Below are 13230 nucleotides of genomic sequence, written 5' to 3'. Positions count from 1 at the left end.
GGCCTCTGGGCTGGGAAGGTCAATGATAAATTTCTTCTCCCCACTAATACCCTCTGAAATATGCCATCCACTCCCCAGAGCTTGGGGGACTTACTCCCCTGACCCCTGCCTGAGCCAAAGTAGTAGGAAGGGAGCCCTTCTTGGGTAGGACCTTCCCTTAGTGCCATGAGGGAAGGCCATTCTGGATGGGATGTGCAGGAGCACTAGACATGTGGGTTCTAGAATGCTGTTAGAGAAAACCAAGATACTATATGCTTTTCAGTCCCTTTGACCTGGCCTCAGGGATTGGACTGGGCTGGGGCAATGTCATCATGGGGTGTACCTACCAAGCCTAGACCAGTCCCTAGAGTCAGGAGTCTGCCCAGGGCTCTTTGGTATTCCTCAGCCTATGTAGACCTGGTGTGCCCAGAAGAGTCTTCTCCTAGCGATTGCTATTGACTGGGTAGGCTGGTCCTCTTTCCTATTCAAGGGAGCCAGTTTTCTGCCCCCCAGCTCATCCATCATAGCGAATTGTCCAGGATCTGTAGGCATCAAGACCTAAGAAAAGAGATGCCCGATGTTCCCAGGCTCTGTGTTGACAGGTCCTGCATTGGCTGACACTGTGCAGGAAAGGAACATCCAGGGCTCTGTTCCAAAGATTGTTCTCTTCCTGTATTGTGCTGGCCTAGGGTCCAGGGCCTGCAGCTGTGTGTTAGTTCCTGGCTCTCACAGCTGGAACACATTTACAGCTTACCTAAGAATGGGCTCTGCACACACCAGAGAAATCACCTGTGTTCAGCTAGCTGTAGACCTGTGGCAGTTCAGTCATATTAATGGAGGGCCCCGAGCCAAGAGCCCAGACCAGTGCCAAAGGGTGGGCTAAGCCTGTCACTTTGCACACAGTGACTTGAGTAATTAACCCCATTGCTAGGCTTCTTGGCTTCTGCTTATGGGATGAGTCCTTGGGCCACAGGCCTGCAGCCTGAGTCTCTCCAGGGTGCCTGTTCTCACCCCTAGCCTAGCTGGTACAGTGAGTAGTACTACCACCTGCTTTGGCTGCTTGTTGATGTCCCAGGAAACTCTCCAGGTTGGCCAGCCTGAAGTGGCAGGGGGAGGCTTTTAGGGGCTCTCCTGCTGCTGCCCCCCCCATAACTTTCAAAGGCTTAATCTCAATGTATGAAGAAATGCCTCAAGGCCATTTCTGTGTTGTTTTGCTTAGCCTACCATGCCTCCTCACTTAGGAATGGCAAACTAGGCTCAGGAAAGTTGTTTGGCAACTGCTTTTGTCTCTCAAGCCCACTGATTTTTATTTAAGGTGTATATTTTAAACAGTAGTCTCCTAGCTACTTGGGAGGCTGAGATCAGGAGTATTGAAGTTCCAGGCCAACCCAGGCAAATAGTTCATGAAATCTCATCTCCAAAATAACCAGAGCAAAGTGGACTAGAGGCATGGCTCAAGTGGTAGAGTGCCTGTTTTGCAAGGACAAAGCCCTGAGTTCAAACTCCAGGCCCACAAAAAAAACCCCCACAAAATCATAGAATTGTGTGTCTGGGATACCTTTTGGGAATGGGCACCTGGAAATGGAAAGGTGGCCAGGCTTTCCCACCTGGGCCACCTCTTGGCACTGAAGCCTCCTTGCCCTCCCCCCTCTCCCTCCTTTTTCCTGGTTCACACTGTTTATCTCAGATTATTTCAGCCACCTGGGAGGTCCTTGAACCTGTTGTCATTCCAGTTCTTCCAGGAGCTAATTCTGGGTTTATCTGGGAGTTGCATGGAACTCTCATATTTCCCTGTCTCCACAGTCCTCTGTTTTTGTTTTTGTTTTGCCTTTACAGCAGCTGAGGTGTCTCCCAGTGACTCCTCTCTCTGTGATCTCTTTTTGGTGTTACACACATTGCTCAGACAGTGGCCACAATTTTGTTCTTTAATTTTTCTGTTTTGCTGCTCTTTTTTAAATATGAAAATTAGTCCATATTGTATATTTTGTAATCAGGGTTGCTGGAGAATAACCCTGAGACTTCCCTGTGGCTGGATGTTTTCTGGAGAGGATGGGGAACTCGCTGTTCACTGGCTATTTACTTAAGCTGTTGAAGTAGAGCTGTGCTTGGGGGCAAGGGTCAGAGTCTGGGGTCCTTTCTTTCTCTGTTGACCCCTGCTGCTCTCCCACCACATTTGCCCTAGAGCTGCTGCCCTCTCCTCCTTATCCTCCTTCTTTCTTCTTCTTCACTGGGTTTTGAACTCAGGGCTTTATGCTTACTAGGCAAGTGCTCACTCACTTGAGCTACCCTCCCCCTCCCCCCATCCCATTTGTTTTTAGTCTGTTTTTCAGATAGGGTATCACATCTTTTGTAGGGTTGGACTCTGACCACGATCCCCCTATTTCCACCTCCTAAGTAGCAAGTGTGGAACACCATGTGCAGCCCCCAGAGCCTTCTTTAGACATACCATGAGGTGACAGGCCATGGGCTTGCAGCTGTCTCAGGACATCCCAGCTGGCCAGAAAAGCTCTTCCAGCCTTTCAGGAAAGAGAGGCAGTGGAGCATGATGGTTAAGAATGATCTTGCTTTCTGAGTTCAAATCCCAGTGCTTGCTTGTATTTATCAAATATGTGACATTGGACAAGTTACTCAGCCTTTTGCAGACTGTTTCCTTATCTGTAGAACAAGATAAATACAACTTCCTTCTGGAGTGGTCTTGAAGGTTAAATGGAACCAGCCATGTCAAGGGTTTGACACTTGCTAAGGCTCAAAATAAGACCGAGTATTAACATTCTTGGGAACACTACTTGACCTCGGGAATCAGGGTCTGAGAGTTCTTTTAAGTAACCACCTGTTGCATTCTTTCTGCTCAGGGTATCAAAAAACCATTCACTGAGGTCATCCGAGCCAACATTGGGGATGCCCAGGCTATGGGCCAGCAACCAATCACCTTTCTCCGACAGGTGAGCCAGCCCTTGGGAACAGAGATTGCTGGGAGAGCAGGGAACTGGAGGCTGGGAGGGGCCAGCATGGGCTTGTAGGGCCAGCTTTTCTGCCTCCTTGTCTATTTAGCTCTTTGGAACACATCAGGCACCAGAATCCTTCAGGGAGGTGCCAGTGAGGTAGCAGTCCTTTCTGGTACCTGATGTCCCCTAGTTGTCTCACTTAGCTCCTTCTCTTCCAAGGTTGTCAGTGGTTCCTAAATGCATTTTGGGATTGCTGTGGTGTAGGAAGATCTGGAATGGTGAGTTAGGAGCTTGGCTGATGAGGACATCTGTTAGGTGGGCAGCTAGGTGAAGGCATGAATGCCCAGTGGTCAGGGAGATGGTATGTGAGGGTAAAGAAGCCTCCAGAGTGAGACACCCTGGGTTTGAGTGTTGAACACCTTGTTCAGCAAGGTGGCTTTGAACAAGTAGAATTCACCAGAGCACTGCCTGCTCTTCAGAGGTACCTCCTGTACCCACTGAGAGATTTGACACAGTCATGCGGGAGAACACCCAAGGCTGACACTGGACTGAGGAATGTACTGTGGCCATGGCTGCTGACATTCAGTGCATACCCATGGATATCAGTGTCCGCACTCAGGGCCCAGGATGGGGAAATGGATCAGACCTAATGCAGAAGGAGAAGAAGATCAGACAGTGGCCCTGTCAGAAAAAGGAGGCAGGGGGAAGGCAAAGGGCCCCTCATTGTGAAAGCCCTGGCTTAGCCTGTTAGCAGAAGTTCTACAGGTTGTAAAACAGACTCCAGAACTGCTTAACCTTTACTCTCTGTCAAATCCAGCCCTGCCCCGAGGCCATAGCAGACTTAACCTTTCCTTCAGGATGCTGGCTGCCTCAAGCCTTCCTTCACAAGTCTCCTTTGATCTTCATAAATGTCCTTAGGAGGAGGCGAGGCCAGGCTGGTGCTCAGTGTACACTGGAAAAGCCTGGAAGTCACCTGGCTGGTTTTAAGAGCTGTGTGCCCAGGAACACTGTCCCCAGATCCCCTCCTTGGTGCACCTGGCTCAGCTGCTCAGCTGCTTAGCTGCTGGCAGCTTAGACTTGCCAGGTGAGCCAGGCCTAACCCGCACCTTGGCACACATGTCCTTGTTTAATCCTCCCAATTTGTGAGGTTAGGGGGATTTTCTGTCACAGAGATGAGAAAGCTGTCCTGAAGTTTAGGTGTATCCAGAGAAGGGGCCAGGGTGGAAGAGGCTTAGGCTGTGGGTTTCAGGGGTCTTGCAGCCCTGCTTCTGTCAAGTAGGTCACTACCCACCTAATCCTGACATCTTCTTGGGAGATATCTGGTTCTTGTGATCTTGGGTGTCTGAGCCCCCTGGCTTTTTTTTTTTTTTAATCTGTCCCTCCTCCCACCGTCCTTTATGGGCAAATTGAGGCTAGGGACTTTGTGGCAGCCTCACTGTCTTCTTAGCTCCTCTGCTGACAGCTCATTACTGGAGTGTTAGGGCAAACAAAAGGCAGCCATGTTAGCCTGTTTCAGTTGAACCCCCAGGCCCAGGTCATGATACACCCTGGCTCTTGGCATTGCTCCTTTTCTGCAGAGCCCCATATCCTCTTCCTTACCTATTCTGTGGACCGGACCTCATGGAGAGGCACTGCCCTTGGAGTTATCACAGTTGCACTATCCATTGTGCAGTGTCCTTTGTGCACCTGGGGCTCTGGGGTTGGGGTGTAGGGAGCTCATCCTGCACCTGCTCCCCTAGGTAATGGCACTCTGTACCTACCCAAACCTTCTGGACAGCCCTGGCTTCCCAGAAGATGCTAAGAAACGAGCTCAGAGGATCCTACAGGCTTGTGGCGGGAACAGCCTGGGTAAGACTCCAACTTGCTGCATCCCCAAGGCTGTGACATGGATTTGGGTGTCCAGGGTGGGTCTGGTCCATCCCTGAATGAAGTGCTGTGCATTTGAGTGAGCATGTAAATGTGTGTGGGGTGGCTGACATTCAGAGAGTGTATAGATAAGCACTCTTCTCATGGTGCTGTTAGTTCTTGTTTACTAAGTTGGTGTAAATGCCATCTTTTGCTGGATTGGGCCCATTAGGAGCAGGTGCCTGTGTTTTGCTGGATTTGAGCTTTACAGCTGGGCAAGAGGTTTAGCCAAGTGCTTGGCCTCAGCATTGGAAGGCTGAGTGCAAGTGCAGTGATTAACTTTGCTTCCCTTTCCTGCCTATCTGTGGCCCCCAACTGTGGTGGCTGCTACTTGCTGGGGCAAGGAGGAGTCTACGATCCCACTGACCTCCTTTTTGTGGCTTCCTTCAGTCTGATGTGCCCCTTACTCCTCTCATGTCATTGTGCTGTTATCATCCTGGCCTTTTTGGAGAGCCCACGCCAGCATCTGGCTCCTGACAGCACCAGGCACCAGAGGGCTCCACAGAGGAGGTCTGCAGTTTGGTTCCTGTGGATGTGAAAATGATATATTCTTTCTCTCTCCTGCTGAGATGGATTTCCGGCCCCTGGGCCTCTGACTCTTTGTTCTCGTCTCATTTTTTCTTGTGTTCATTTTTGCCCCATTTCTTATTATAGCACTTACACAGGGAATCTGGTTTCCCTTGCCTTGAGTAAACTAGATTATCTTAAAACTTTCTTAGGACTTGTGCCCTAATGTTCTGAAACATGAAACCAGGAGTGAGATAGGGATTTTTGTGGATTCCCCCCCACCCCTCAGTCTTGGTCTCTCCTCGTGTCTCCCTCCACCCTTCTCTGCTCTATGCCTTTATCCAGGGCTCCATGCTTACCTTCCCAGCTATGGTCACCTCTCTAGCCTTCTCTCTGGGTCTGGGCACTGCCCTACTAGTATCTCTCAGGAAGGACCAGTGCTCGTTGCCTCCCTGCCTGCCAGTTTTATGGGGTATGGGTCAGGGCCTTGTGTGCTAAGGCCTAAACCATAGACTGGCAGAAAACAACCCAATAGTCCAGAAACGTGTCCACCGGGATCCTCTTCCTCTAGTACCCTATGCCCAGCCCAGAGGACAAAGGTGCTTCTCAAAGACCCTACAGTCCTGAGACTCCTGGGAGTCCCACTGGAGAGGCAGAGAAGGGAAGTTTGTCTTAGGTATGTCTGATGTGAATGGGAGGGGGAGGGAAAGTGGAAAGGATCTTTGTTCCACTGTACTAAGTTTAAACAGGTTATTGCACATGTGTCAGCCAGAGCCAAGGGAGTGGATTGGTAGGTTGAGTCCATGAAGTACCCAAGGAGTGTTACTGTGACCAGCACTGAGTCCCAGAAGCTGGTGAATACAGGCAAGGGAGGTATGTGTTGAGCCTCCCTCCTCATCCTTAAACTAGAAGGGCTTTTCCCTGCACCTGGGCTTGCATGGAGGGTTGACATGTGCTATCACCCCAAGTTAGGTGTGGAAAAGCCATACCTTTGAAGGGGCACAAGCAGGCCTTGCTCAGTGCAAAGAGGCAGGCAGTGTGACCCTTCCCATGACAGGAATGTGGAGGGGGTGTAGTTTGTCAACTAAGTCTTGGATAGCCTGTGTCCTTTCCTGCCATGGAAGTAAAAGGATATGGGACATGTTACTGTGCTCCAGGACAACCCTGATCCAAGTGTAATTATTGAATATGTACATGGAGTCTTAAAATTCACCCAGGACATGTTCTCATGCCCTTTAAAATTATTTCTTACTAGGACTTCATTTATAGTCAATTTGACAAGTAATTCAGTCCTCAGGTTATGTCCTGGATATTAAATAGGACTGAAGTAAAAACCTAGCACACTACCTGGGGGAGGTGGAACCTGTGTGTCCTTATCCAGCCCCTCCCTGAGCACACACCATGTACCAGGCCCTCTTCCAAACACTGAAGGACACTGGTGAACGAGGAAGATGGAGTTGCTGTGCTCATGAAGCTTTGGAAGAAATTAGTATTAAAAATAATTCATATCAGTATGTCATTCCCAGCTTTTTTGACTTATTTGAGAAAGAGTAGAAAGCTATAGGACTATATCGATGTATGTTAATGTGGAGGGAAGACTTAAAAGGAGAAAGTGACATTCTGTCTCATGTGGAGGATAAGTAAGAGAGAACCTGCAGATGCACACCAGACAGCAGGAGCAGCATGTACAAAATCCGTGAGCTTTGGGAAGAGTGACCCAGTGAAGGGGACTGGGTGAAGCGATGCTCACCCGGTGAAGCTGGGGACTTTGTCAGTGGTGATGGTACTCATTTGTAGACTGCGAAGGAAAATAGTTTGATGGTCACTCAAGGAAGTGAGTCCTAAGCAGAGATATAAAAGGGATAGGGCCCAGCCAGCAGTGGGCTAGGTTGTGCCAAAGATGCATAGAGGAGCTGGGATCCAGTGGCTCACACCTGTAATCCTAGCTACTCAGGAGGCAGAGATCAGGAGGATCATGGTTCATTGCCAGCCTGGGCAAGTAATACTCAAAAAATGCCTAACACAAAAAAGTGGTAGCGTGCCTGCCTAACAAGTGTGAGGTTCTATGAGTTCAAACCCCAGTACTGCCAAAAATAAAACAATGCATAGAAGAAATTCTCAGCCCTCAAGGAACTTACCGTCAATGTGGGAAAGCCAGGCTTCTGTATAAAATAATTGGAGAACTTCCAGTTCAGGAGAGAAGTTGGGAGTGGGGCAGAATCCTCAGGGAAGTCTCTCTGAAGACACATTAGAAATGAACCTTGAAGGGCAATGTTGGTTGGAGCACAACAGAATATCAAAAGACAGAAAGAAGCCTAGGAGCCTCCTTGGGAAAATGTAAGAACTTACAGGGAATCCAAGGAGGCAGCAGGACTTGGAGAGAGAAAGAAGAGAAACCCTGGGTGGAATGGGATGTCCAGACCCTATAGCTTGAGGGTGTTTAGGGGAGGGAGCATTGAAAGAAGGCAGAGGGAGGGCTGACAGTGACTAAAGCAGTAAGAGCACCTGCCTAGCAAGTGTGAGACCATGAGTTCAAACTCCAGTGCTGGAAAAATAAGGACAGAGGGAAACAGGGAGTCCTGGAAGGTTTTGGAAACTCAGAAATATCAAACAAATTACCTACTAGGGAAAGGGTTCTCTAACAACAGCATTTCCACACAGGTACTCTCCTTTTAGTTTATGAAAAACTTCAAGTTTATTAGAATACCAAAGATAGTGTAACAAAAGTGCTGATACATGTTAATGTTTGCTACTTGGCATCTCAGAGTATTGGTCCAGCCCCTCATTTTACAACTGGTGGGAGGGAAAGGAGAAGATGGGGTGAGCCCAGTCAGTGCTATGTAGAGAGGCTGAGGCAGAACCAGAGCAGGCGCTTCTTCATTTCAGAGCGTTTAACTGTTTTTCCTGGGTTCCAGACCTGAACTAATAGGTGTGGAGGTTCCAGAGAAGAGTCTTTGTCTTCCTAGAGCCTCATCCTGTCTCCTGGTAGTGGTTTTGCTGTAGTCATACAAAGTTATATGGTAGACTGATTTTCTTTAAATATGGTATGACATTCAAAAGGTATTGTATACATATGTAATGAATATACAATATTCATATACAATAAATATATATAGTCAGTGTGTATGTGAGTACACATGCAATGAAAAACCTGTTTTTCCTCCCAGCAACCTGGTGTACTCAGAGAATTCTCACCAGTTTGAGTCTTCCAGAGGGATCTTACCAACTTCCAACTTATTTTAAAAACAGTGGCAAGGGCTGGGAATGTAGCTCAGTGATAGAGTGCTTACCTAGCATGTGCAAAGTCCTAGTTTGTAAGGAAACAAAAACACATAGTGGCTTGACATTTTTAAAAAATTTGAGGGCTGGGGATGTTGCTCAGTGGTGAGTGCTTGCCTAACGTGTGAGGCCCTGGGTTTCATCCCAAGTACCACACACAAAAAAACACTTTTATGGAATTAAAACATATACAAAGAAAAACAGAAGAAAGAAAACCACAACACACATACAATTATTAATGTGTAGCTTGAACCACTTCTAGTTACGTACACATACCTATATAGAACCCCAGTGAAGCACCCCAGAAGGCTCCTTTGTACTCCTTCCCAGTCAGAATACTCTATCCTAGAGTCTTTTCTGCTGTTCTTACTTTCCACACCATTGACCGGTTTTGCCTTTTTTTTTTTTTCTGGTGACACTGGGGTTTGAACTCAAGAGCTTCATGCTTATTAAGCAGGTGTTCTACCACTTAAGCCACACCTCCAGCCCTTTTTTCTCTGGTATTTTTGAGAGAGGGTCTTGCTTTTTGCCCTGACTGACCTGGACTGCATTCTCCTATTTTATGCTTCCCACCATAGCTCCAGCTATTGGTTGAGATCGGGGTCTTGCAAACTTTTAACCCAGGTTGTCCTTGAACCATAATTCTCCCTATCTGAGCTTCTCAAGTAGCTAGGATAACAGGCATGAGCCACTGGTACTGGCATTTTTCCTGTTTTAAGTGTCATGTAAACAGTGGCCTGACCTTAATCCTAAATGGCAGCCTAAAGATATTCTTGACATAGGGTAGGGTTGTGGGGTGGGGGAGCATGACTAGCAGCCCCGGGGATCTGCAGTTGATGTTGGTCAGGACTCTAGACTGTTGGAGCACAAGTGTTGACCCAGCTCTCTCAATTATGTAGAACTATGTGTAGTAACTGTAATAAAAGCATAGAATCCCGATATCTAATGGCTTCTGCTGAACATGTATAAATTCCAGATATGAGCACCATTTGACTCATTAGAAACCAGGGCCTGGAATAATGCTTAACTGATGCTTAACCTGGTAGGTGTTCAGTAATAGTGAGTGGCTGGCTGGATGGATGAAAGGATATGTGAATGTGTGAATGAAGCCCAGATAAATGGTTAAGCAGCTTGCCATAATTCCAGAGCCTTGAGCCCCGCTTTAGACACCCTGCTGTTCTCCTTCCCCCCCAGTTAATTATGTGGCTGTCACCCTGATTCTGTGAAGCCAGACATCTTGTCTCTAGTTGTTCTCTTGCTGTCTTACAGGGTCTTACAGTGCTAGCCAGGGTGTCAACTGCATCCGTGAAGATGTGGCAGCCTATATCACCAGGAGAGATGGTGGTGTGCCTGCAGACCCAGACAACATTTATCTGACCACTGGAGCTAGTGATGGCATTTCTGTATGTGTGTGGGTGGCCCATTCTTACCCAGTTTTCACGCACATGACTCACACCCTTGCATATGAGGGCCAAGTGTTTGTGCTGGCTATCGGGGATATGGGGTTAGTGGGGAGGGTGGGCCACCCATGGTCTCCCTGTCCTTGTAGCTTATACTCCTCATGAGCCTGGATACCACTGGAGCCTTGGTTTCCTTCTAGAATCCAGGAGTCCAGCTGGAGAGGAGCTGTGGGACACATTGGCCTTTCTGTTACTCAGCATATACTGACCTTCCTTCTCTGCTAAGACACTTTGAGCAATTAAACACATCCTTTGGCCTCTGCCTATGCACTAGTGCTGGGCAGACCAGTATTGATACCATATAAATAAAAGTTGTATCACAAGTTTTCAGTTTCTCTTCTATAGAAGAAAAGTACAAAGTGCAATAGTAGGGGGCAACAGGGACTCTGGCCTGCTCAGATAGGGTCAGGAAGGATTTTCTGAGCAAGGCTGAAGAATACATGGTAAACTGGAGAGGGTGGAAGAGGGAGTGCGTTCTGAGCCAAAGGTCAATGTGTACAGAGGCCTTGAGACCTCAGGAGCTTAGCATTTGGAAATGGAGAGCCAAGGTAAATGAGCACACAGTGAAGGGGAGTACCAAAAACAGAGCTGGGAAGAAGATAATGACTGAACCCTGAAGCCCTTAAAAGCCATTACTCAGGATTTAGTCATTGTCCTAAGAACTATAGGGAGCCATTGAAAGGGGTGAAGTAGGAAGGGCACATGACTCAGTATTCTTAAGCTTAAACTTTGACCTTTCCAAGAAGAGCCTAGTATATGTGAGGGAGCTGTTTAGGAGGTGAGAGAAAAGGTAACTGCTCTACCTAGCATATAGAGGCCCTGGGTTCCATCTCCATCACTAAAGAAAAAAAAAGAAGGCAACCACAGATCTCTCGATGCAACCAGTCCCCCAGTCCCCAATCCATGGCTAACCCCCCATCCAAGCCACTTCTTCTCCCCTGGTCCTCCATTCATTTTTGGCATGCTCCTCCAGGGCTTAGCCCTTTTATTCTCCCTATTCAGGGAGTGGTGTGCTATCTGGCCTTTTCTTTGTTATTGGGGCTACCTTTGCCTCTTGACCTTAGAAGCTCTTGTTTTTGATGTTGAGTACTTCTTTTCCCAGCTCTTATTGGAGCTATCAAGAAACAGGCCCAGAGATAATAAGTAAGTGGTTGGCCTGCTTTGAGTGCATTCTTTTGATATTTGGGATTTTCAAATGTCTTTTTGGCACTCCAGCCCTAAAACACAGCCATCTTCTATTTCTTCTGCTGTCAAGACCACCCTTTCCATCTCCTGAGAAACAGAGTATTGGGCCAGGAAAAGGATAGGGAGGTGTCCACAAGATTCAGTGAACAGAATTGAGTCATTGCACTTCCAACATAGAGACGTTCTTGCAGCAAGGAACTGAACCTGAGACAGTACATATGCCCATGTGTAAGGTGGAGACTCTCCCTGAAAAGGGTTTAACTTATTCCGTGAATTATTGACACCTCCACCAACACCCCATTGATTGTCATGGCCTGGTTTCTCAGGAATCCTACAAAACATGTGCCCTGCTCAGTTTTGAAAACAGGTTGAAGTGCCATCTGGTGGCAGTGGATGGGTATTTTTATCCCATTTCATCCATTCCCTGTATAGGGGTCTGTACAGCCATGGCAACTGATGCTTATTGATAAGACAGAATCTAAATCAGGGTTTCAGGCTGGAGTTAGACTAATTCTGAGACAGTGTCAGTTTGGGGACTACTGTTTGAAAATATTAAAAATGCTAACAAGGCCGTATTGAGTCTTCAACTACATGCTATATACACGGTGCCAAGAACCTTAAAACATTCTGTTTTGCTTACTGCTTGCAGCAGCCCTTGTGTTATAGATTAGGAAACTGAGACTCGGGGACATGAAGCAACTTGCCAGGGGTTATACTGGAAGCGGGTAGTGGCTGCTGGGAGTAGGGATTGTGTGTTCATCAGCTCCTGAAGGGGGTAGGGAGAGGTGGGGACCTCTAGCAGTGATTTCTTGCTTACAGACAATTCTGAAGATCCTTGTCTCCGGGGGCGGCAAGTCACGGACGGGTGTGTTGATTCCCATCCCACAATATCCCCTCTACTCAGCGGTCATCTCTGAGCTGGACGCCATCCAGGTGAATTACTACCTGGATGAGGAGAACTGCTGGGCCCTGAATGTGAATGAGCTCCGGCGGGCAGTGCGGGAGGCCAAAGACAACTGTGACCCCAAGGTGCTCTGCATCATCAACCCTGGGAACCCTACAGGTCTGCATTTAACTCCCTTGCCACTTTCCTAGGGAGTGGGGATGGCTGGTGCTCTGGATGTTTGGACACTAAAGAATTAAGAAATCATGTGAGATCCTCCCAACTCCTGGTTTTCCAATCCAATTACAGATTTGCTAACATAAAGCAATAAAATCTGCCTCACCTCCTCAGGAAGTAAGCAAATGCAGGCATTTTCTTGAGTGGGGAGGGCTGTGTTGTTATTAAGACCAGTTTGTCTGGCAGAGTGACTCAAATGGTAGAATGCCTGTCTAGCAGTACCACCAAAAAAAAAAAAAAATCTTTTCAAGAACTGTTTTTTGTTTTTGTGGGACTGTGGTTTGAACTCAGGGATTCACACTTGCAATGAATGTGCTGTACCAGTTGAGCCACACCTCCAGTCCATTTTGCTCTGATTAATTGGAGATGGGGTCTCACTGACTGTAGGGTTTGGCCTGGAACTGCTGCCTCCTGGCTTCTAGCAGGTTTTTTATTTTGTTTTTTTCTTTTTTCCTTTCTGTTATCCTTCCATTCCCAAAGACTCATCTTCTTGAGATTCTTCATGCACAAACTCACCAGTAACCCTAGGTCTCATTTTACCTTTATTCCCACTTGTTTTTTGAAACAGTTTTCCGAATGCTGGTGTGTGCAGTTTTGTTTCTGTTTGACACAGCATTGCTGTGTACCCTGAGACCTGAGAAGCAAATGCCATATTCAAAATAAAAGCAAATAAACCAAAAGGCCTATTTCTAGAAGTTAAAAGCGTTCCCAATTTTGCATATTTTCCTTTTAAAAAAGTGCACAGTCCTAACTATTTTGTTCTTTCTGGGCTGCTGGCTTCATATGCCTCCAGTGCTGTTTGGATGCAGAGAACAAGGCCGCCTGTCTCCTTCTTTGTTGAGATAAATTG

General features: G+C 47.4%; 1 protein-coding gene across 4 annotated transcripts in view; it reads left to right on the top strand.

Annotated features, from left to right (window-relative positions):
* The window catches only part of Gpt2 (glutamic--pyruvic transaminase 2), a 37292-nt gene that overhangs the window by 7489 nt on the left and 16573 nt on the right, over nt 1–13230 (top strand). For all 4 annotated transcript variants that reach the window (XM_074056057.1, XM_020179761.2, XM_074056056.1 and 1 more), the window contains exons 3-6: nt 2832–2921; nt 4664–4772; nt 9885–10018; nt 12080–12323. In XM_074056057.1, the coding sequence (XP_073912158.1) occupies nt 2832–2921; nt 4664–4772; nt 9885–10018; nt 12080–12323 (577 nt within the window). The remainder of the gene's footprint in view (nt 1–2831; nt 2922–4663; nt 4773–9884; nt 10019–12079; nt 12324–13230) is intronic.

This window comes from Castor canadensis, chromosome 15, assembly GCF_047511655.1.
Source record: "Castor canadensis chromosome 15, mCasCan1.hap1v2, whole genome shotgun sequence".
Taxonomy (NCBI): Eukaryota; Metazoa; Chordata; class Mammalia; order Rodentia; family Castoridae; genus Castor; species Castor canadensis.
This window is presented reverse-complemented; position numbering and strand designations above follow the sequence as displayed.